Below are 22,678 nucleotides of genomic sequence, written 5' to 3' on the forward strand. Positions count from 1 at the left end.
TTCATCATTTCTCAACCTTTATTCTGTATTTAAAAAACACTCAGCATCACGATCTTATCAAACTCTGTATGACTAATGATTGGTTTTCCTCCTTTTGAATAAACTAGTGATCAGACAGTACATTCTGAAAACAGCACCTGCAATGATCAAACATAATGATATACAGGATGATACAATAGTAACTTAACAGTTTGAATACTGATTATAAATTTTATAGCAAGATTAAAACTGATGTTACAACAAAATACATAATGCAGGTTTTCCATACATTTGCCCAGAAAAAGAGAAAATCAGTTTAACACAAACGTAATAAGTTACCGTCATAAATGACTTTAGTCAAACATCTGTTTGGTTGCCAAAATTGTTGGCAAACCACAACAAACAAAAAAAAACATTTTTACAATTATTCTCATTTGAGAACCTGTGATATAAAGTGCCTTGTTTAGCCTCAAAACTTTAACTTTTACTGATCTGCATGTAAAAAAAATATTAATGTGTTATCCTCTGTCATTCATTCAAAACATTTTCGAATGACTTGAGTTAATTGTTTCGTCTAAAATATTTCATATATTAGACTTTAATGATAAAGTGCATTAGTTATAGAGTCATGTGGCTTTTATTTTCACCCCTCTAATGACATTATTACCTTGTTTAAATATTAAAAGAAGAATAGAAAAGGAAAACCAAAGATTTTAAACTTTTTACCATATTAAGTCGGTATATTGTACGATGGTGATATATCTGAAGCTGTGAAGAAAAGCCTCGAATTTACTGTAATAGTACACGTCACTACATCCAGTAATTTATATTGAACCCTGACTTTCAGTCAATGATCACTGACACAAATCATCACCTGAAGTGGAAGTTTGGTCCCATTGTCATCTGAACCAAAACAAAACTTAAACGACACCAAAATGGTGTCTCTGGCACACAGTGTGTACTCATTCATTTCAGGAGGTTGCTGCATCATTATCCAAAGTATCTCAAGAGATGTGATCTTCCAAAGTTAATGTGGGTGTTGATCCTCCTTTGACTGAAACCCTCCTGAAGATAGATATTTGTATAGTAGTACAGTGCATCACATTATAAACCCTCGCAAACCGACATGCAAAAATCTGTGCTGAAAATCACTGTTCTGCAAATGCACTAACACACAGCACGTGGTTTGCTGTGGTTGATCAGTGTCTAGTTGTTTTTTTTTGTGCGGAAACTAGCCCTGAAAAGTGTTAAGAAAATGAAGGTGACGACATGAAAACGACCTGCCAGACATCCCAGTTCTAGTTGGAGTTGCTGCAGATCAGAACTGTTCCAGTAACCTCAGCTGGTCGATCAGAAGGAGATCTGGGGAATAATACTTTGAATCCTTCATCATGTTTGTCGTCTCAGAGCAGGTGTCAGGCTACAGTATCCTGCTGAAACAGGCCACGGCCATCAGGGCACTTCCATTGTCATGAGGGGATGTTTGCTGTCTGCAGTAATGTTTGGTTTATGTTCTTCCTACAGTCCGTCCTGGTATCGTCACTTTCCTTACAGAAACAGCACGCTGTTTAAGTCCTCGGGCCAATTTTTCCACGGTCCACTTCTGATGCCGGCGTACCCATTGATGTCACTTTTGATGGTGGGCAGAGGTAAGCATGCCTGCTACTCTCTGGCTATGCAGCTCCATACACCGGATATTCCTCTGATAACCATCATTAAAAGGATCTGTGACTTGTGTCATCAGCAGCCCTTCTGTTGATTCGGACCGGACAGCCTTTATTGCCCAAATGCATCAGTGAGCCTCAGGAGCCCAGCCCTATCTTCCAGTTCAGGACTAGTCCTTCGTCACCACCGCTGACTTGAAGAGCCCAACCAGCTCTGCTCTTTTAGAGATGTCAGTCATCTGGTTATGAAGATTCAGCCCTCGTCTGAGTCATCCAGTCTTTACACCTCCACCCAACATGTTTACTGGGAGAACCATCTGTGCACCATCAAATATATCTAATATAAGCGCTGTTATAACAAGATTCAACCACAAGAATTGCAAAACATTGTTTGTATGAGCATAACAGGACAGTATTAGAGAAACGTCTTGTGTTACAGTGGCCATGGTGTACACTTGTACACTTGACGGCTGATGCCAATAATGAAAAATGAAATGTCCGTACTCTGTCTGACCGTATAGAAGTCCCGTGTTACAGCTGCTACAAGTTTTCTACGATAACAGAGCACTGTCTGCTCTTTACGTACTGGAGACGGAGGAGTCGAAGGCTGTGTTTCAAATGGTGTACTTCCTTTAGTGCACAAACATTTAGTACTCTTAGGGTCTGATTTACTAAAGTCTTGCATGTATGAAATCACGTGCAAACTCCACATCACCTGCAAAAAAATATTCAAGCAGATTTACTAACGACGTGCAGTGAGGACTGCGTCTTTCAAATGTGCAATTTAACAAACGTTGTCCATTTTGCGTGTTTGCCTGCATGCATATGTAATATCGGGCGTTTCAACTTGAAGGTGTAAAATACTGGGAGGGAACATACAAATAGAACAATTTAGCACCCGCAACGACATTTACTAAACCTGAAAGTAGAAACAGGAGAAGTGATTGTTGTGTATTTTGGTACGACTGAAAGGAACGTATTAATCAGATGCGCAAATCTTGAGAGACGGCTGCTCTTATTGTTTTGAGAAGGAGACACAGGAAACTAAAGAATACGTAGAGAACGTGGTTTTACACCCATGGAAATTTTTTTTGAGATGTCAGAGGCATAAATTAATCAGACATATCGTTTGTCAAGTGATGATATTTCTGAGTGATTGAATGAACTGAATGATGATTGACAGCCAACAATAAGGAGGAGTCACAAAATACCAACAGTTAAATAACTTCTTCCGACACAGCATTGTCCTGCCTCTGGATCATTCCAGCGTATCGCAGCTTGGATATCCCACCAGTCCCGTTATTCAGGTGAGCTGTCACAGGTCCTGAAAGTGTCCCGCAGAATTCACAGGTAGCTTCATAAGGTTCACGAGCACTCGCGAGGCACTGGATGAAAAGTCACCTGTTCATCAAAGAAAGATCTGGACCTGCTGATCGGTGTTTGTTAGAAGATCTCATCCACCGTCCTCCTCTTTTATTTGCCGACGTTTTATTATTAAGCCTTTTTATTTTCCCCACAGTATTGACTTTCTTGCTAATAATATCCAATATAGCGTTTTCTTCTTGTTATATTTATATTTCTTAATGTCAATGGCATCAGATTTCCTTTTCCTTTTGTGGTTGCTCTGTTTTCCATTGCTTGAATCACTTTAACACGTAAACCCTCATTTAAATACAGCGATTTGCACCTGATTTCAATGATGCAATTACTCAGTAAATCACCCGCAAAACGGGTGCAAAAAAATGTACAAACTTTTAGAAGGAACACGCAATTTAGTACCTTCTGCTTTTCTGCTGCGTGGCCAAGATGACGACCGGTGAGTGCTGAACGTGTCCAGCGTTTAGTGTGCTGCATGTTTACATACTCGTCAGTGTAAACACACACTAATGTACTTAAAATGAGTGTAAGTATGCCATTTGGAACACAGCAATAGTGCCGGACCTTTCATCACACACTGATGAAGGAGACCAGTGATGGAGCCCTTTAAATGTTCACTTCATTAACTGCATTAGATAAAATATTCAAACATTTGTCGGGGCTGACAAAATGTTTAAGGCCGATTCAGCGTCAGTGGAGTCGAATTCATCCCCAGAAACATGTCAGTGAATTAATGCCGGCCGGGTGCTGAACAGACCCAGGCTGAAGGGACTGAGGAGAGAGGCCGACAGTCGACAAACAGTAAGATAGAGACAAATAATTTAAAAAATGATGTCTCTTATTTGAAATTGAAAAAAATGATGGGCACCCACCTCTTCATCTGTGTAATGGACGATGTCGAGTTTTGTACAAGCTTTTTAGACGAGGTGGAGGAGGAGGGAAGGGAGAGAGGGATTTTGGGGGACTTCGGTGGGGGCAGGATGGAGCATTGCGAGGACTTGGACATGTTGAACCTGAATGAGAAACAGAGAGGAGTCAACAAATTATAACATATGTAGTTTTGATACAGTATTTTTTCCTAAGACAAAAAGGAACTGTATATTTTTTTCTATAACAAAGCATTTGAAAAGATAAACGAATAATCCTTCAAAGCTCTGCAGACATACACAGACATGACATTAGGTCACCCAACTAGATGAACCAACAGGAATAATCATTTTTACTTTTTGTTCAATTTTTAATGGAATTAAACAACAATATTAACATGTTTTGTTAACAAATCCAACAGGGTGCGGTGGAAATGGGAAAAAAACAAGCGTCAACCAGCGGTGACGTCACCCGTTGGTTTATGAACGTTATGAAGCCTTGAGTTCGGAATTTGTCCGTCGCCATTTTGCTAAATCGGAGTGGTTTGGAGCAGGAAGTGACCATATTTGGACGAGCTGGGGGAGGAGCCAGCGGTGGATCTGACTGATCTGATTGGAAACCTGACGATACTACGTCCCGCCCACCGATAGCTGTAACCTGACTGCACCACAGGCCTGTCAATCAGACAGACACGCCAAAAACAGGTCTTTTTTAAATCTTCTTTTCTAATTAATGAGGGATTATTTTCAGATGGACTTCCAGAAAACTAATAAGAAGGAGTGCAGTTGAGACAAACCCCTCATATGAGGCTCAGCAGACAAACTAAGGAAAAACACCTATATGTAGACAGGCCATGGTTGTGTAAGACTATTTACATTTTCTTTTTTTGCTGCCCACAAGAGTTTCTACAGTCTGTCATTATCTCTCTATATGGCAGTTCTGATCCTATTCTGGATTCAAGCTTAACAATTACCAAAAAAACAAGTAATAAGAAAGTGTCACCTCAAAGAGGATGAGACTGAGCGAGGTGGCCGTTGTCCCTTCAGTGCTCTCAGTTTGTCTCCCTGAGTTAGACTGGTTTCGTTGCAGTTATTCTACACAGAAAGAGAGAGTATTATCAGTATTAAAAAAGAACAATTATTCATATTGATCTGTAAGAAAGTGTGAAGTCTTGGGGTTGCATTGCAAATATACAGTGGGTACGGAAAGTATTCAGACCCCTTTAAATTTGTCACTCTTTGTTTCATTGCAGCCATTTGCTAAAATCAAAAAAGTTCATTTTATTTCGCATTAATGTACACTCAGCACCCCATCTTGACAGAAAAAAACAGAAATGTAGAAATTTGTGCAAATTTATTAAAAAAGAAAAACTGAAATATCACATGGTCATAAGTATTCAGACCCTTTGCTGTGACACTCATATTTAACTCACATGCTGTCCATTTCTTCTGATCCTCCTTGAGATGGTTCTACTCCTTCATTGGAGTCCAGCTGTGTTTAATTAAACTGATTGGACTTGATTAGGAAAGGCACACACCTGTCTATATAAGACCTTACAGCTCACAGTGCATGCCAGAGCAAATGGGAATCATGAGGTCGAAGGAACTGTCCAAGGAGCTCAGAGACAGAATTGTGGCAAGGCACAGATCTGGCCAAGGTTACAAAATAATTTCTGCAGCACTCAAGGTTCCTAAGAGCACAGTGGCCTCCATAATCCTTAAATGGAAGAAGTTTGGGACGACCAGAACTCTTCCTAGACCTGGCCGTCCAGCCAAACTGAGCAATCGTGGGAGAAGAGCCTTGGTGAGAGAGGTAAAGAAGAACCCAAAGTTCACTGTGGCTGAGCTCCAGAGATGCAGTAGGGAGATGGGAGAAAGTTCCACAAAGTCAACTATCACTGCAGCCCTCCACCAGTCGGGGCTTTATGGCAGAGTGGCCCGACGGAAGCCTCTCCTCAGTGCAAGACATATGAAAGCCCGCATAGAGTTTGCCAAAAAACACATGAAGGACTCCCAGACTATGAGAAATAAGATTCTCTGGTCTGATGAGACCAAGATTGAACTTTTTGGCATTAATTCTAAGCGGTATGTGTGGAGAAAACCAGGCACTGCTCATCACCTGCCCAATACAATCCCAACAGTGAAACATGGTGGTGGCAGCATCATGCTATGGGGGTGTTTTTCAGCTGCAGGGACAGGACGACTGGTTGCAATTGAAGGAAAGATGAATGCGGCCAAGTACAGAGATATCCTGGAAGAAAACCTCTTCCAGAGTGCTCTGGACCTCAGACTGGGCCGAAGGTTCACCTTCCAACAAGACAATGACCCTAAGCACACAGCTAAAATAACAAAGGAGTGGCTTCGGAACAACTCTGTGACCATTCTTGACTGGCCCAGCCAGAGCCCTGACCTAAACCCAATTGAGCATCTCTGGAGAGACCTGAAAATGGCTGTCCACCAACGTTCACCATCCAACCTGACGGAACTGGAGAGGATCTGCAAGGAAGAATGGCAGAGGATCCCCAAATCCAGGTGTGAAAAGCTTGTTGCATCATTCCCAAGAAGACTCATGGCTGTATGAGCTCAAAAGGGTGCTTCTACTCAATACTGAGCAAAGGGTCTGAATACTTATGACCATGTGATATTTCAGTTTTTCTTTTTTAATAAATTTGCACAAATTTCTACATTTCTGTTTTTTCTGTCAAGATGGGGTGCTGAGTGTACATTAATGAGAAATAAAATGAACTTTTTTGATTTTAGCAAATGGCTGCAATGAAACAGAGTGAAAAATTTAAAGGGGTCTGAATACTTTCCGTACCCACTGTAAATGAATGGTCTGTTTGCAGTTTTATATTGTGCAATTATCGTTTTATAAGAGCTGTAATAATGATGGCAGAAAGTCCCTCCCCTCACCTCGTCCATGCTGTATGATTTGCAGAGGGTGGTATTGATTGACAGGTCATCCATGCTGGAGAGGAGGCGGGACATGGCTTCCTGTTTACCTCCCTCCAGGGAGTCACAGCTGTGGAGCTGCTGCTGACGCTGTTGATGCAGCTGCTGTCGGCGACTCAGTCTCGCATGGACCAGCTTCTGTTTGGACCGATGCACATCGCCCTGCACCCACAAACTGTGCTGTTTCCTACATATATACACACACACACACACACACACACACACACACACACACACACACAGACAATAGTCACGTAAAAATGTATATACATTTTTCATGTTAGCATACAACAGTAAAAAGAAAAAAGCAAGTAGAGATGCTTTGATAGGAATCAGATAACAATTTTCAGCAAAGTATCGGACCCATGCGACGTTAAAGAGACGACCAAAACTGTTTGTACTAAAAATTTTAGCAATCCACTGTGGATGTGTTAAGATATTTCAGTAACATATAAAAGTGGACAATTAAAAAGACAATTGCTGGTGTTATTCTACATTTTCGTTGTCAACAAATCCCCCCAAAAAAGGTTACAAAAAACATGATAAGTCTTATGACTCCCTGCCTGTAGTTCTTAGCCCATCTCTGAATCTTCAAAAGTAACCCAAAAATGTCATTAACGTTGAGTAATGTTACTCAAAGAAGAAATAAGAAATATCACTTTTGTTAGGAAATATTTTCAGCAGCTGATTAATCCACATTTGGTTCTGTAGCGAGTATTGATGATGATGATGACCAACAGCTCAAACAACGTTGCCATATCGGGCGAAATGTACCTGGATTAAAGGTTCAGTGTGACACATGTTGGGGTATCTATTGGCAGACATTAAATATAATATTCATAATGGCTCTTTCTATCTGTAATGTATTCAGTTTATACCCTGTAACACTCTCTCAGCCCACCAGAGGTCCCCAGTCTCTCTCTCAGTGTCCTGCCTGCCACCTCCACCTCATCAACCAGCTCCACCTTCAGCCACTCTGCAAACAGCCATCTGCTCTCATGTTGTGTTCCAGATGACACACTTCCCTCAGTACACTAACAAACAGGGTTCACATGTTAGGACTCTGGTGTAGTGCAGGAGATGTCTCAAAAGCACACTATCCTTTTGTACTGACAGGAAATTACTTCAGCATGTGAAGACATCACCCACCAAAATATCTGCAGCTTCAATTATTTTACCCAGAAAATTAACATGTTTTTCGTGCAATCTGTTTAACACACAATAAACAATAAACAACAATAAACACTCTGATGGCTTTCGTTCAGCAGCAGCAGTGAAAAAGAAACACTTCGTGTTCAGGAAACAGCTGCAGCTTGCTCAGACACTTTTAATTTGAAAATTCTTTACATTGGTGGCCCCGCCCCTTCTTCTACGGAGCCAAGATGGCGACCGTTTAGGGTGGAAGGTGTCCAGAGTTCCACACCTCTTCTTTTGGAGGTTCTGAGTGCTTCATCCTGGTACTTGTAGTGCACTGCATGTTTCTGGACTGACAGAGTGAACACACTGATGCACTCAGAGTAGAGAGAGTTAGAACACAAGTACAACATCTGGAACACAAGTACAACATCTGGAACACAAGAACAACATCTGGAACACAAGTACAACATCTGGGACACAAGTACAACATCTGGAACACAAGAACAACATATGGAACACAAGAACAACATCTGGAACACAGGGACAACATCTGGAACACATCACCAGTCTGCCACTACTAGTTACCAGATTATAGTTTTTGTTTTTTTCTCTCTGAGCCTTGACGTTAGTTTTCCTAGAGTTCTGTTTACCTGCCTGTCTTTTGTTTCAACAATTCAACAATCCCTTGTGAGTAAAGTTCTCAGTCAGCTTCAAACTGCCTCCGTGTCCTTTTCCTTGTTGAACTTTATCAATGATTGTATTTACATTAGTGTACAATCACCTGAAACTAAGAATCACTGTGTTTTCATGACCTCAGGATGAGCCAATCATATCTACTTATGGGACGCAGGTTCTAAGAAACCGGTATGAAAGTGTCTGTAGAGGGTTTTCTTGTTTTCTGTAAACCACATTATATTCTCTTCCACGTGTGGAAGAGGAGGGTGAGATATTTAATTTATGGCAATCTGTAATCTCACCACTAGATGTCACTAAAACCCTACACACTGCTGGAAACCACCAGTCCACAACTCTCTATAAAAAACCTTCTGATGCATCTCAAAGGGGGAAAACAGTGAACTCTGTTGTTTCTGAGCCTGAAACTCACTCTTCTAAGAAGTTCTGCTGGGGGCCGATGACGGATCCGGGTCGGCAGATTCTCATCCAAGCGATGGCCTCAGCTGCAGTGAACCGGAAGTGCTTCATCAGGTAGCAGCCGATCAGAGTGCCGGTACGGCCCAGTCCAGCTAGGGTTGGACAGGGTTTTTAAAGAAAGACCTTCAGGACGTGCACTTTTCACTGTGAAACAGAAAATGAATGCAGTCTCACCTTTACAGTGCACCGCCACAGCCCCTTTAGTACTTTCACACACATGCAGGAACCGCCTGGTGATGAGGTCAGAGGGGGTGGTCCCATCGAGGAAGAAGAGATCATGGTGCTCGAATCCCGCATCCTCAAAGCGCCGGCTGTCATACAGCTTCCTGTTCAGACGAACCACGGCTGTTACATTGTTGTGGTCGAAATATGCGAAGTACGCCTCGGGTGAATGGAGAGGATAACCTGCAGACACAGTCAGGGAGAGAGTTACAGTAGTGGGACATTTTCATCACTTTCTATAGACGAATGATTTACTTCTTGGGAGCTCAGGAAACCTGCCCTGTGTTGTGTTGGTGTGAAATGTGACTCACCGTTCTCTATCTTGCTGCGAGGGTGAGGGCTGCTGAACGCCATAATTTTCCCTGGAATGATCCAGTTCATATCTCCGTTTTCAACTCGCTATAAACACAGAGAGAAAAGAGGCAGCTGTAGTGTTACAGAGATAATCCAACCACGTGGAACCAATTAAGATCCACTTAAACTTTTGTCTGTTCCGGAGACACGTTTTTAAACTAAGGGTGACAAAGCATTTTCAGTCAAGAGGCCCCGAGTTATGGATCGAGCTGCCGAGGAAATAAGGTCTGCAGAGTCAGTGACATCTTTTTGTGAGCTTTTGCTGATTTTAGTGAGAAACTCTTATTTCTTTTATACCCTGTTTTAATTTATTTTTATGTTTGTTTTATACGATCATTGTGTTTGGTAAAGGCTTATTAGAATTCACTTGTTATTTTGTTTTAATGGCTTATTTTATGTGAAGCACTGTGTCACTGGAGTTTAGAAAATTGCTATACAATAATATTGTTAAGATAGCCTGTACACCACAATAAAAACAAGAACATGCCTCATTGATGGGATTGCATTCTTTTGTTTTTCCATGTTTTGTCTGTTTGCCGTTCATTTTGATGACAGACAGTCTGTCACATATCTGTGGAGAGCTGATTCTTCTCAGCTGCTACTTGCTGGAGATGAATGGTTGCTCTCGCCTCCTCAGACTCCCTGATTCAAGTCAGGGGACATAGTTGGCCAGAAACTTGTACGTTTTCAATGTGACACTTGGTGATAACATTTTCAAACTTGCATTCATAGTGCCATCTATAAAAGTCATCTCCCCTACAGCACAAATTCAGCAGCGTGTCAGCATGTTTCACGGTTGGTCTTCTGCACTCACTGTGGTGGTTGAGTCCAGTTGCACACCAAACATGCTAAACCCGGTCTGATCCGGAGTCATTTATTTTGGTTTCCTCTGACTAGTAAATGTGTTGCCAGTGTTAATCAAGCTTCTTTTTATGGTCTTTGACAAATTTTCATCTTTCAGTTGTGTGACATTTAGTGACCGATACGTTTCCTCTTGGACTCTGTGTGTAGAAGTTGACTTCATGGAAATCCTTCAAACTGTCTGAGCATCATGAAAACCAACGTCCACATATAATCTTTGTGCTGTTTCAGAAGCATTTAGCCTTCAGTGTGTTTTTAAGTGAAAGGTTGTGTGAATTGTGCATTGTCTTCATTTTTCAGAACCTAACTGCATGTTGTGTTATTGATAGTCTGACTCTAACTCTGATCCACTGTCACCACTGTTTCAACTTTTATTCAGTAGTTACCAAACTTCTCCCCTTTTTATGAAACTTCACAGTCTGGTTTCCCACTTGTTCAGGCAACGTCTTTACATGTAGAACCATGTAATCCAGTCCAAAACAGTTTACAGGTTCTTTGATGACATAGTTCATGTATTTACCTGCATTGGGGCCTGTGTTTCAACAGTGTTGGGAAGGTTACAGATTACTATTTCATCTTTTTTAACTGTAATATGTGATTTAACTATTTTCATTCCATCATCAAAGTAATGTTACTTATTACATTTGATTACTTTTCCAGATAATGTTTTACACAGAGAAATAAAGCTGAATAGTCAAAAAAATTAAATATATAGTAGGCAAATTAAACCTCACAACATTGATTACTGTCAAACTTTTATTAAAAGTTCTTCAATATAAACTGAATCAAGATTTGAATGTTTCATTTTAAGGCACAAAGACCAAAAACAAATCACAAGTATGTCGATCACAACTGACTGCAGCAAAGTAAAGATGTTCCTTTAAGTTTAAACTCCACGCTGAGTGATGACAGAACGATCAACAGGTCTGACAACTGGTCACAGTTTTTCACACTGGTTCCTGAATGACTTTTTAAATACCTCTTTATCTTATTCTACAACATGGCAGTTGCTTAGAGAAATACACATTGATTTGATTGGCAGAGAGGCAGTGCAAATTCTAACAGGAGAAAAAAAAATAATGCTTAAAATTTAAGCACATACTGCAAAATGAATGTAGTCTGTCTAGACGGAGACAGACTACATTCCTGTGCAGCAACAAAATGAACATTATATTGTATATATATATGCTTTTTACAGAAAAGTCACCAACAATTTCATTAGTAACTATAGTAACTTAAGTTACATTTTTATTCTCAATAACTGTAACTGATTTAAATGATTTATTTTGGAATTTTATTACATGTAACAAGCCTGAGACTGGTTTTCAATGTTCCCTTTTGAACTTGTGGGTTTTTATCAGCTCAAACAACCTTCACTTCAAGTTTGAAGTAATAGTAACTATTGAAAGATGATCCTATTTAGAATTATTTAACATAATTTAACATGTATTCAGTTTACTTTAGTTGTATAAGGTGCTACCTCATAATGTTCATATTCCTCAGCGTTGAAATTTTCAAAGTCCAGGAAGCTGTGCTGTAAAGCCTGCAGAGAGAAGAGAGAGGACAGTGGAGGAGAGTTTTTATCTGCAGCTGCACGTTCATATGTAATTTACCAAAGTGATCTGTTGTTGTTGGTCTCAGCTGTTCTTGTTGTTTACCTTGCGGACTCCTTGTAGGCAGTCCAGGACCGTGAGGTTGAAGGAGCATTCACCTGCTGCTGCATCTCTGTGGAGCGCATACAACACACACACACACACACACACACACACACACACACACACACACACACACACACACACACACACACACACACACAACACACACACACACACAACACTCACAGGCACACACACACACAACACGCACACACAACACTCACACAGGCACACACACACACACACACACACACACACACACACACACACACACACACACACACACACACACACACACACACACACACACACACACACAACAACGGGGATATGTTCATTTAGTTTAAAGTAAAGAATTCATTTGTGGCATCAGATGCATTCGGTGTGGTGGGACGTTTGACTACATGTGAAGCCTCTCCAACAATCAAATGTTATAATATTTCTGATTGTACTTTTGTTTTTTAATATATTATATAATGATGGCAACATCATGTCCAACCTGCTTGTCTCGAATAAAAACCACCAAGTTCACAGTGAGGAAGTAGTGATGGCGGAGAACGTTGAAATCTCTATTTTTCCAAACCATATGGAGCCTTTATTGAAATGAAAATATACAAGAGGCAAGCAGGGATACGCTCTGACCTTCGTGAGTTGTTCCAAGTTATGGTGCTTGATCAGAAACAGCACCTGAGTTACATGTTTTTGTGAGCAGTTGTACGTGTATATCCAATTTTGGGTCAAACTCAGGAAATCAGAGACCTTTGAAATGCTTCAGAAAATCTACAGAAACGAAAAAGCGAGCCAGGTGAGGTGTTTTGAGTAGCATTGACATTTCAAGAGGGGAAGAACGTCATGCATCAGGCCAGGAGCGCAAAACCTGTGAGTTTTCTTTGACTTTTTGGAGGTTGTGCATTGTGAATTCTTTTCTCAAGATTAAACTGTCAACACAGAGTTTTACTGTGATCCTCTGAGGTGTCTGAGGGAAAATGTTCAGTGCAAACCAGCTGAACTGTGGCGCGATGACACGAGTTCTCCAACATGACAACATGAAAACACAAGTTTTCTCGCCCTCAACAACACAGAGATCATATCAAATCATCTCCGCCCACCCCGTCTCCTCGGTGGATTTGGCTCCATGCGACTTCTTTCTGTTCCCCAAAGAACGTGACACAAAATTGGATGTGTTCTCTCTGCTCAGGTTTCAAGTGCACGGTGAGATCGTTGCCAGTGGTCACAAAAAGGTGTGTAACTCCGATGCTGGTTTGGATCAAGAGATGTAACTTGGATACTGACTCGCGAGGGTTATAGCTTCGCCCTGCTTCGTGCATGTAGCTGCAGTGCTGCGCTCCCTTCATGTGCAACAGGAGCAGTCTTGGGACTTTTTGATTGAATCTTGTACAGTATTCTTGCCATCACGTTCATGGTTTTCCAAACATGACATGAAAGGAAAACAGGATATTTCCACAAGATGTGTGTCAGTGTACCTGAACGGCAGGTAGCCGGTGTTGTTTCCTGAGATCAGAGTCCGGTAGACTTCTTCAGGACTCCTTTTCAAATAAATCACCTACAGTGTGAGCACAGGTGAAACTGTGTTACTAATAATGGACAGACGGACAGATGGGTTGATATGAATTGATATGAAGTGATGGATCAATAAAAAAATATATATTTACAGCGAAGGCACCGATGAGAACAGCAGCATTGGCTCTCTTCTTCTGGTCATAACTTGTGTAGTGGACCAGTTTTTTTCTCGACATTGTGAAGGACTGGAAACAAAGCGAGTCGATACCCATCGTTAATAATCAATGACATGAGTGTGAATAATTTAAGTGTTCACTGCTAGAACAAAGTAGACTATAAAGTTAAAGTGCAGAGCTTCCTGTCAGCCTGAGGTGGAACCTGGAATCTCTACACAGGATAAGACATGAGAGCCATCCTGCATGTGACGTGCGGCTGGATTACCTTGAGCTTCTTGTTGAGTTTGCAGCAGTATCTGTACAGCATGGCCAGGTTAAGAGGCCCAAAGTCGGCATAGAAACTGCAACACAGTAAACAGATGAACATGTCATATGATCTTATATGTGTTTTTGAATTTATATTTTTGGAAAATACAAAACTTCATATTTTTTTTATAACAGACAGTAAATGTGATACACAGAACAGGTTTTAAACCAACATATACATTTATATGTATATGTGTTTGTATATTGTATTGTGAGGGGATGTTGTTTCCTTCCATTTAAGTTATTAATGTGCCAGCAGATGCACAAATGTTATCGCGTTACACCCTGAATTATGTTTGGACCTGTAACAAAAAAACAAACAAAAAAAAAAAATGATGTAAAAGGATTCAGTAACTATTGCGTCACTGACCATAGCGCTGCCATGAGCGATCAACAGCAAAGAACATTTTACCAGGAAACCTCACAGAGATTAAAATCCCCTTTAACAACGCTGCCCAGCAACCACAGGATCCAGATCAGATCAGACAATAGAAACTAAAACCTTCTAAGTTGAAGAAATCTGAAGCACTCAAGAGTTTGATTATTTCATAATGTAAGACTTGTATTTGTGGTTTCCTCTGCTGGACGCGGTTTATCATGTGACTTTACCTGCGTACACTGATGAGGTGACTGCTAACTGGTCAAAATTGATCATTGCCAACAGGAAGACAAAACATCCATTCTGTATTTGCCGTGATGAATGGCTGAAACTTGTTGGCATGTTGTTTTTTTTTATACTTTGATTAGATATTAAAGTCTTTTTAAATGGCCCTCTGGAATGCTTCAGATTTCTTCAACTCAAACTGGTTTGATCCCCAAACTGAAGCGCAGCAGAGGGACACCTGTTGACATCCGAGCAAGCGCTGCAGGCCGACTGTGGTGCAGTAAAACTAAAAATACAGAAATCTGACAACACAAGGTGACAAAAATGTGAAACTGTGACAAAAATGTGCAGAAAAAATATTTCTAGGAAGACACCATAATAAGATCATACAAATCTTTGTTTTATATATTGTTGTGGTGGTTTTGTGACTCTGCAGTTTTTTGGTGTGTTTTTGTTCTAGTTTTGGTTTGTGTTTGTGCTTGTTTTTCCTCCCTGAGGCTGTTTTGCATCCATTCGTGGTTGTATTGTGTCTTTGTTGTCACCTCACATCTGTTTACAGTTGTTCTGTGTGTGTGGTTGTTTTCTAAACCTTTCTTGGCCATTTTTCATTTCTTGGTTGTCGTTTTGTGTCTTAGTTATTTTTTATTTTCCATCCCAACATAGTTGTTTTAATTCCTGGGGCCTCTGACTCCTTGGGCCCTTAGGTTTATGACCAGCAGGCCCCATTCAGTAATCCATATGTGTCTGTATGGGACAAAATAGAAAGCTTTTACTTTGAATGGATGTACAGCTGATACTTCCTGTACAGATTAGTACACTGGACAGATGTGTAATAAGGCAGAGTGTCCTCTGGGGGTCTCTGTGTCCCGTCTACCTGAAGTGTCTGCAGGATATTAACCTCTATTTGGGTTATTTAACTTTACAAATGTATTCTGTAGTTTTAAAGCAAATAAAAACCTCACGAGGTCAGTTCAGTGTGTCACAGGCCAGTGGAACACCTCCTGGTGTATCATGATAATCTGCGACAGCGTCTGACTTTGACGTATGATGAGATGAGCGTTCAGTGACCTCTTAAACACATTAGGCGTCTGGATTTCCTTTTTGCTGTTTTACAAACCCGACCGTCTGGATCTTCACTCCAGATGTATTCTGATGCCAGAAGGCCCGAATGGTAAATAATGGAGCCAAAACCTTTCAGCGTCATCTCGTGGGAAAATCAGACTTGTGTAATTTACAGTGTAGAGGCCATCCATGTCAGCGGATGCTGACCTTGCACATTTTCAGTGCAAGCTTGCAGCTTAAAGCATGGGAACAACATGATTCTGACTTCTGTTTTATGAGGGTTGAATCTGTTTTCTTTATTTAAAGTGCTCCCTTTATTATTTGAGGTTCTGAATAAAATATACCACGTTTCAGTTTTACCTCATTTGGATCATTAGACCTCCATTCATCACCTGTTTCAACATGCAGAGACACCCAGAGACACAAGTTCATATCCACCTTTATCTTTCCTTTACAAGCTGCTGTTACTACAGTGTTATTCATTCGACTTCTGACCCAAAACAAGAACAAGAGATCACTGGCAGAGGTCTGACGGATGGTTAGGAACTCAGGCTGTTACTTAATGTCTAATTTCAAATTATTTCTTGAGAGACCGTTTTACACAAAACCTTTAATTGTTCAATTAATTTATTCATTTAGAATTGTGTTTCTTTTTTACTTATGGGACAGAAACTTGCTTTTGGCCAAAGTCAGCTAGGATAGGCTCCAGTTTATTATTATTATTATTATTAGTAGTAGTAGTAGTATTCTTATTAATTGTTATTATGTGCTTTGTTCTTTAAATCGTACAAAAGATATTATACAAATAGTGTCAACTTACAAGGTATTTTCATTTCTTTTAAATCTTACGGGGAATCCTGGTTCTGACTCGCCTCCTTTGACCTCTTTAGTCACCGTGTCCACCTCAGTCACTAACAGCACCAGCGTCAGGAGACCCTGCACCACTAAAGAACACGTAAGTCCACAGTCTTTATGAGCGCATGCAGTTTACGGTGCTTTTATCTGATACAAACCATGTGATTATTTATCCTCCCTTTATGGTTCGCCCTCTATTATGTCTCATCTCTGTATTTGATCTGACTCACACAACTGGAGCCCACTGCTGTTTTAAATACTATTTAAATACATAACTTTTTAGTGAACTATCTGCATTTTTTGGGATGCTAAGGATTAAAGCACCATGTCAAACACCACCTGCTGCCCACACTGGAGGTAGAAACGGGAGGCTGGGATGATTAAGAGTCCAGTCTGAATGGCATCATCCAGTGTTTGTCCTAAATCCCTCTGCATCACGAGGGCACAGCCACTGATGTCATCTTGGCCTTGGTTTCTCTTACAAACACAAAGATTACTAATGCTGACCAAATCATGAAGGAAGGAAGGAAGGAAGGAAGGAAGGAAGGAAGGAAGGAAGGAAGGAAGGAAGGAAGGAAGGAAGGAAGGAAGGAAGGAAAGAAGGAAGGAAGGAAAGCAGGAAGGAAGGAAGGAAGGAAGGAAGGCAGGGAGGATTGTAAAAAAGGCTGGGATGGATTTTGTTTGTACATACTTTGCATAAATGTGTTATTAAAGGCAAACAGTGATGAAGCTCTTGTGAAGCTCACATTGCTCAGTTGGATTGTGATCAGGTAACCGTGACGAACGTCTTTCTAAACTTAAATGATCTGCATTTGAAATAAAAACAATCTATTGTTCATCATAAATGAGAGCACGCTGATAAGTTTGAATCTCAATTTGTTATTCATTACAAACAGAGAAGTTTCTTTTGAGTTATTTTTTCAGGGAATTCAGGAATATCAACTTTTACTGTGTTTACTTGTCCTGTAAAATCTCACAACTTAAAGGTGCGGTGTATTAAGACTAAGTTATTGGCAGAAATGGAGTACAATATTCATAATTATGCTTTCATCAGTGAGTAATCATCTGAAACTAAAGTTGTGTTCAGACCAAAATTCGCTTTGTGTTACTCGCAGGTGTTAAAGTTCAATATTTTCAACACGTTGCTGAATTTGTGGACATTTGTGTCTTTGCATTGACCTTGTATGTAATCACTCTGTGGAAATAACTCGCTTTGTGTTTAACAGACCATTAGAATCGTTGTTTGTTACCTCAGAAAAAACAAACACCGGCTCTAGAGGGGGACTTTTGCATTTTTTTCACAAATGTCGCGGCCACCACAGATTCTCTGACACTCTTCCAAGGTGAAGGTGAGCAGAAAGGTGTTTCTGCTGGTTTCAATCTGAAACCTCGGACGTGACTGAATCCTGCTCACTGTTCCTCTAAGATCAGGAGCTCAGTTGACTAAATGTCCAGTGGATTGTTTATCGAACTCATCAACATTATTTTGTATTTAGGTTGAATTTGAATCTTTCTTTTTCCTCATTTAAAAAAAGCTTCATGAGGGAGGCCGTTATGTGATGATGATGATGATGATGATCCTCAATGGCTGAGTGAAAGTTAACGTGAACAGAGTTCAGTGAAGAAAACTGAAGCTGTGAGTAATAATATAAGTGGCAGTAGGTACGACATTAAACTGACAGCATGAGTTATTATTTATTTTTTCATGTCATTTAATAATTGCCCCGGACTGACTCCCCTCTGACTGATACAGAATGAAACCACCAGTTTGGCCTTTAACCTGCAGGCACTGCCTCTGCAGGCTATCTGTTCAGGCTTGGATCAGATTTAAGGCCCTTTTTTCCAGCTTATAAACACAAGAGATGCCCCTCCGATCCCTCAGTATGATAAATCATCAGCTCCCCATAACTGAGGATTCGTTGGGTTATGCATACAGATTGACAAGACAAACGAGTCGTGAAGAGAAGAGACGACAAAAAGGGGAGAAACAAATACAAGACGGACTGTGAAACCCTGAATCAATCCTGCATACATTCAAACAGTGGACTCTACATCAACCTCCATATCCTTAGTGCCACATGCTGTCACAGAGGAGGCACTGAACTATAGTTCCTAAATCTGACTGTAACTCAAATGATAATAACCTCATAAAAAAAAAGTTAGTGTGCGATCTCTCAGTGGAATCATTATACAGTAACTGTATGTTTAAAGAAGAGTTCAGACAAACTGATACCGTCAGTCAGTGAGGAAACTTAAACCTCCTCAAACCGAGAGTGAAGTCAACGTTTAGAAGCCACTTATAGATGGAAAACTGCTGATGTATTTGATATTTGTGAGAAAATCTTGGAATAAGTTTATGTGCACTGAATTGTATTGTAATATTGTTTGCACCAAGTACTTTTATACTGTTTAGTTGGTGAGTTTTATGCATGAGGAGTGAGGATGAGAATATCAGGACAGTGATGGGTCACAGATTTTAGTGCAACACCGACTCAGACTTTGTGCAGTTTGGTTTTCTGATTGTGAATGTGATATAGTTTATGTCAGGGTTTTTCAACCTCAGCAGCAAGACAGACGGACACGGACATCACTGGAGACGCAGCGGGTGTTGTCAATTATTGGTTACGAATAACTCTTAATGTTAATCTATGCATTAATGAAATACACTAATTTACACACATTTCTTCAATGTATAAATTTCAGACCATTTGTTTATGATACTATCAAATCAGTGTTTACAGCAGGTGCAGCAGGAAAACAGTGAAACAGACAGGTGTCTTCTTCTTCTAGAAAATCTTAAACGGGTAAATTTCGGTCCGTGAGCCAGAGTTTAAATAACCCTGGTTTATGTTACAGCTTGCTTATCTCCATTTGCAGCAAGAATGTAATAGCAAGAAAACAGCCATGGCATTAATATATATCATATATACATATACATGTATATATAGTCAGATCCACCGCACGTCTTAATGCGGTCACTCAAAGCTACAAAAAAATAAAATGGCAACAGACAACATGTCAGATTTGGAGCTTTAAAGTATCAGTTAACAAACCAGCTGGTGGTTTGTCATTTGTTCAAAATAAGGCTTTACAACTTTGAAATAACAAAAGAAAATCCTCCAAATAATTATAGTATTGATGAAAGGTAGTACAGTGTAATCGATGGTAACATATTTGTTTGTTACATTACTTAGAAAATATCTTTTCTAGGTAACATGTGAACTGTACATGAGGAGAGCTCCATAGGTTCATCACTTTTATTGAAATGTATTGTTTGGATTTTTTTTTTTAATTTGTCCTTTTCTTTCATTCTTTAAACCTAAATATTCATTGAAATTAATATTGGTCTGTGTTTTTTTTTTTTTACAAATTTTTAATCACACAGGTCATTACAGTTTAATGTCTGTAGTTTCCTATTTGGAAGTAACTTTTATGAATTTTTTTTTAAATATGAAAACAAACTTATTTTTACATCATTATTTATTGTTTTCCAAAAAGTATAAACTTTGTTTTGCTAGATTAAGAAAAACATTCATATTCAATTTCTCCTTTAGAACTCTATTTAAATTCTGCCCTGAACAAAATGCTGTCATCTGCAAATAAAAAAACTTTAACCTTTTGGAAACTTGCATTTAACTAGTGGTAATCTAGCCATTAATTCCAGTCTGTCTAATCTACTGAACATCCGTGACACAGAAGGCCTCCATCAACAACACTGCTCACACCCATGTGACAGCTGTTTTGAATTTGTGTGAAACAGCAGCAACAAATGGACGAACACACAAAGTGATGAGTCGGAGTGCTCATTTGAAACCACCTGTTGAAGTCTCACCTCTCATACAGGAATTCTTCATCGGTGCTGAAGTAGTGTGTGCTGGCCGTGTTCTTCGGTTTGACACGTAGACTGGCAAAGTACAGCCGGTCTGTGATGTACAGCGCGCACACACACACGCACACACACACACACACACACACACACACACACACACACACACACACACACACACACACACACACACACACAGAGGAAGACAAGCAGACAGAAAACATGGCATTACTGACAGGTGTTGTGGGATCACAGGCGGCTCTGGCTTCATTTCGGGGACATGCCTCTCAAGCGAACCATGCTGGTGAGTTCGTGGACCATACAGAGAAACAGACGGTTCGTGAAACGCTCTCACGGTTCATTTTGGACATTTCAAAACTTGCTTTTCATGAAATGTGAATCAAACATGTGACATTTAGACCACTAGAAACTCCTCATACATCTCTCATAGCAAACCTTTCTCTGACACTTCAATGCAGAAACTCTTCTCTGCTTAACTAAGTTGCTATGGCAACATCATCCCAAAGGTCATCGGCCTTCCACCAGACACTTGTGCATGTCTGTTACTTAACTGTGTTAAAATACAACTTAATCCTGGCACGACTGATGAGCTACTCCAGAGCGTCATCCCTTACAGAGCCTTTATAAAAATACAGTCACTCTAAACAAGGCCATGGCTTTATAAATAAACTACTCATGACTGTGTATTAGTATTACCATTTACTGTCTTTAATAGATCATGAAGACCCTTAAAGACTGCTCCTTTAATGACTTTTAAACATTTAAAACTGCAGAAATGAAGTTTTTTTTTAAGAAGTCAGAACCTGGCAAACATAAACTTGTTATTCGTAGGCTATATTATATCAGTGTTTGTTAACCACTGATAAATACTTTATAAAGGGTTACCTAAAGTACCTTCACATTTACCTTGATACAGCATGTGTTCCTACTGAGTTGTACATCATCTTTTTGCTCAATAAGTGAGGTAGCTGAGGGCCAGCGCATTACACCTTGAGCCCAGCTCTGAGCCTATATTTGTTATAAAGTTCTTTATTAGTTGAATCCATTCAAAAATATGTCAAGTTCAGTGTGAACAGATGTTTATTGCAATGTAATTAGGAATGTACAAATAACTATCAGTGAATTATACTGTCACTGAAAAAAAAACCTTTTAAAATATGATTACTTACAAGTTCTGAAATAAGAGCATTTTTCCATCTGGTTTCGAAGTGTATTTACTGTATTCCAAAGGGATATTGGAGATGACGATATCATCACTGAATCTAAAATTAAATGCATCATGCCTGTGTACATATAACTGACACGACAATAAGTAACATCCCATTGTTTCTACCTGTTAGAAACAATCAGAGAATAAACAAACTAGTGGTCTACAAGGTATTTCAGGAATATTTCAGAGGGAATCTGGTGTGCCAAAGATGATATTTTTTTTTATCTTAAGGTGTTATTGTTGTACTCTTACAACGTCCCTCAGCGTCCATTAGACGCTAATGGTGAGTCTGTGGTTACCTCCCAGGATTGATGTTTAACGTTTACATAAAATGATATGTTTATTATTGATTAAAATACCACAGACACGTAAAACGTACCTTTAATGAGTTCTGACGCGCCGGATTGTTCATACTGGTCTGCCATTTGACTCACTTACAGGTGTCTTCTTTAATAATATCCGTTTAAGGTGACATCAGAATATGAAATGAAAAAGAATCCACTGGTCCTGTGATTCAAACTGAAATGGTTTTTTTGGGTTATTTGTTGTGAAGATGAAGCCTCTTGAGATGTGTCCAGAAAATCACATGTTCACTTTTAAATATCATCATATCATGTCCATTTTCCCAGTTTAGTGTTCTTGTAGATAAAAACGTCCAACTTTAAGTGAACTCAGAATAACTCTTCAGTGCTAAAATGTTTGAAGCTCCATGTTCACAGCTGATGAGGCGACCAGCACGTGTCTCCAAAGTCAAATAAAATCCAAGTCCCTCATCTCTCTCTCTCTCTCTCTCTCTCTCTCTCTCTGATGCCTACTGACTCACTTTGAACTGACAAAAAGTCCCCCCCGCAAAAAATTCAGTCCCCCAATGACCGGAA

The 22,678-nt window shown here is 39.9% G+C and overlaps 1 protein-coding gene across 1 annotated transcript; it reads right to left on the bottom strand.

Annotated features, from left to right (window-relative positions):
- LOC138212767 (dual specificity protein phosphatase CDC14AB-like) lies at window positions 1-22,678 on the bottom strand. Its single transcript, XM_069173307.1, has 14 exons — window positions 22,180-22,678; window positions 20,576-20,666; window positions 14,182-14,257; window positions 13,893-13,985; window positions 13,704-13,783; window positions 12,223-12,289; window positions 12,045-12,107; window positions 9,661-9,748; window positions 9,302-9,532; window positions 9,081-9,219; window positions 6,800-7,025; window positions 4,890-4,981; window positions 3,893-4,033; window positions 1-3,791 (listed from the first exon to the last, which is right to left on the bottom strand). The coding sequence occupies exons 1-14, from the start codon at window positions 22,223-22,225 to the stop codon at window positions 3,743-3,745; spliced, it is 1,482 nt and encodes a 493-aa protein (XP_069029408.1). The 5' UTR covers window positions 22,226-22,678; the 3' UTR covers window positions 1-3,742.

The sequence above is a fragment of the Embiotoca jacksoni genome, unplaced genomic scaffold (genome assembly GCF_022577435.1).
Source record: "Embiotoca jacksoni isolate LCO1_2020_lvr unplaced genomic scaffold, fEmbJac1.0.p SCAF_59, whole genome shotgun sequence".
In the NCBI taxonomy this organism is placed as follows: Eukaryota; Metazoa; Chordata; class Actinopteri; family Embiotocidae; genus Embiotoca; species Embiotoca jacksoni.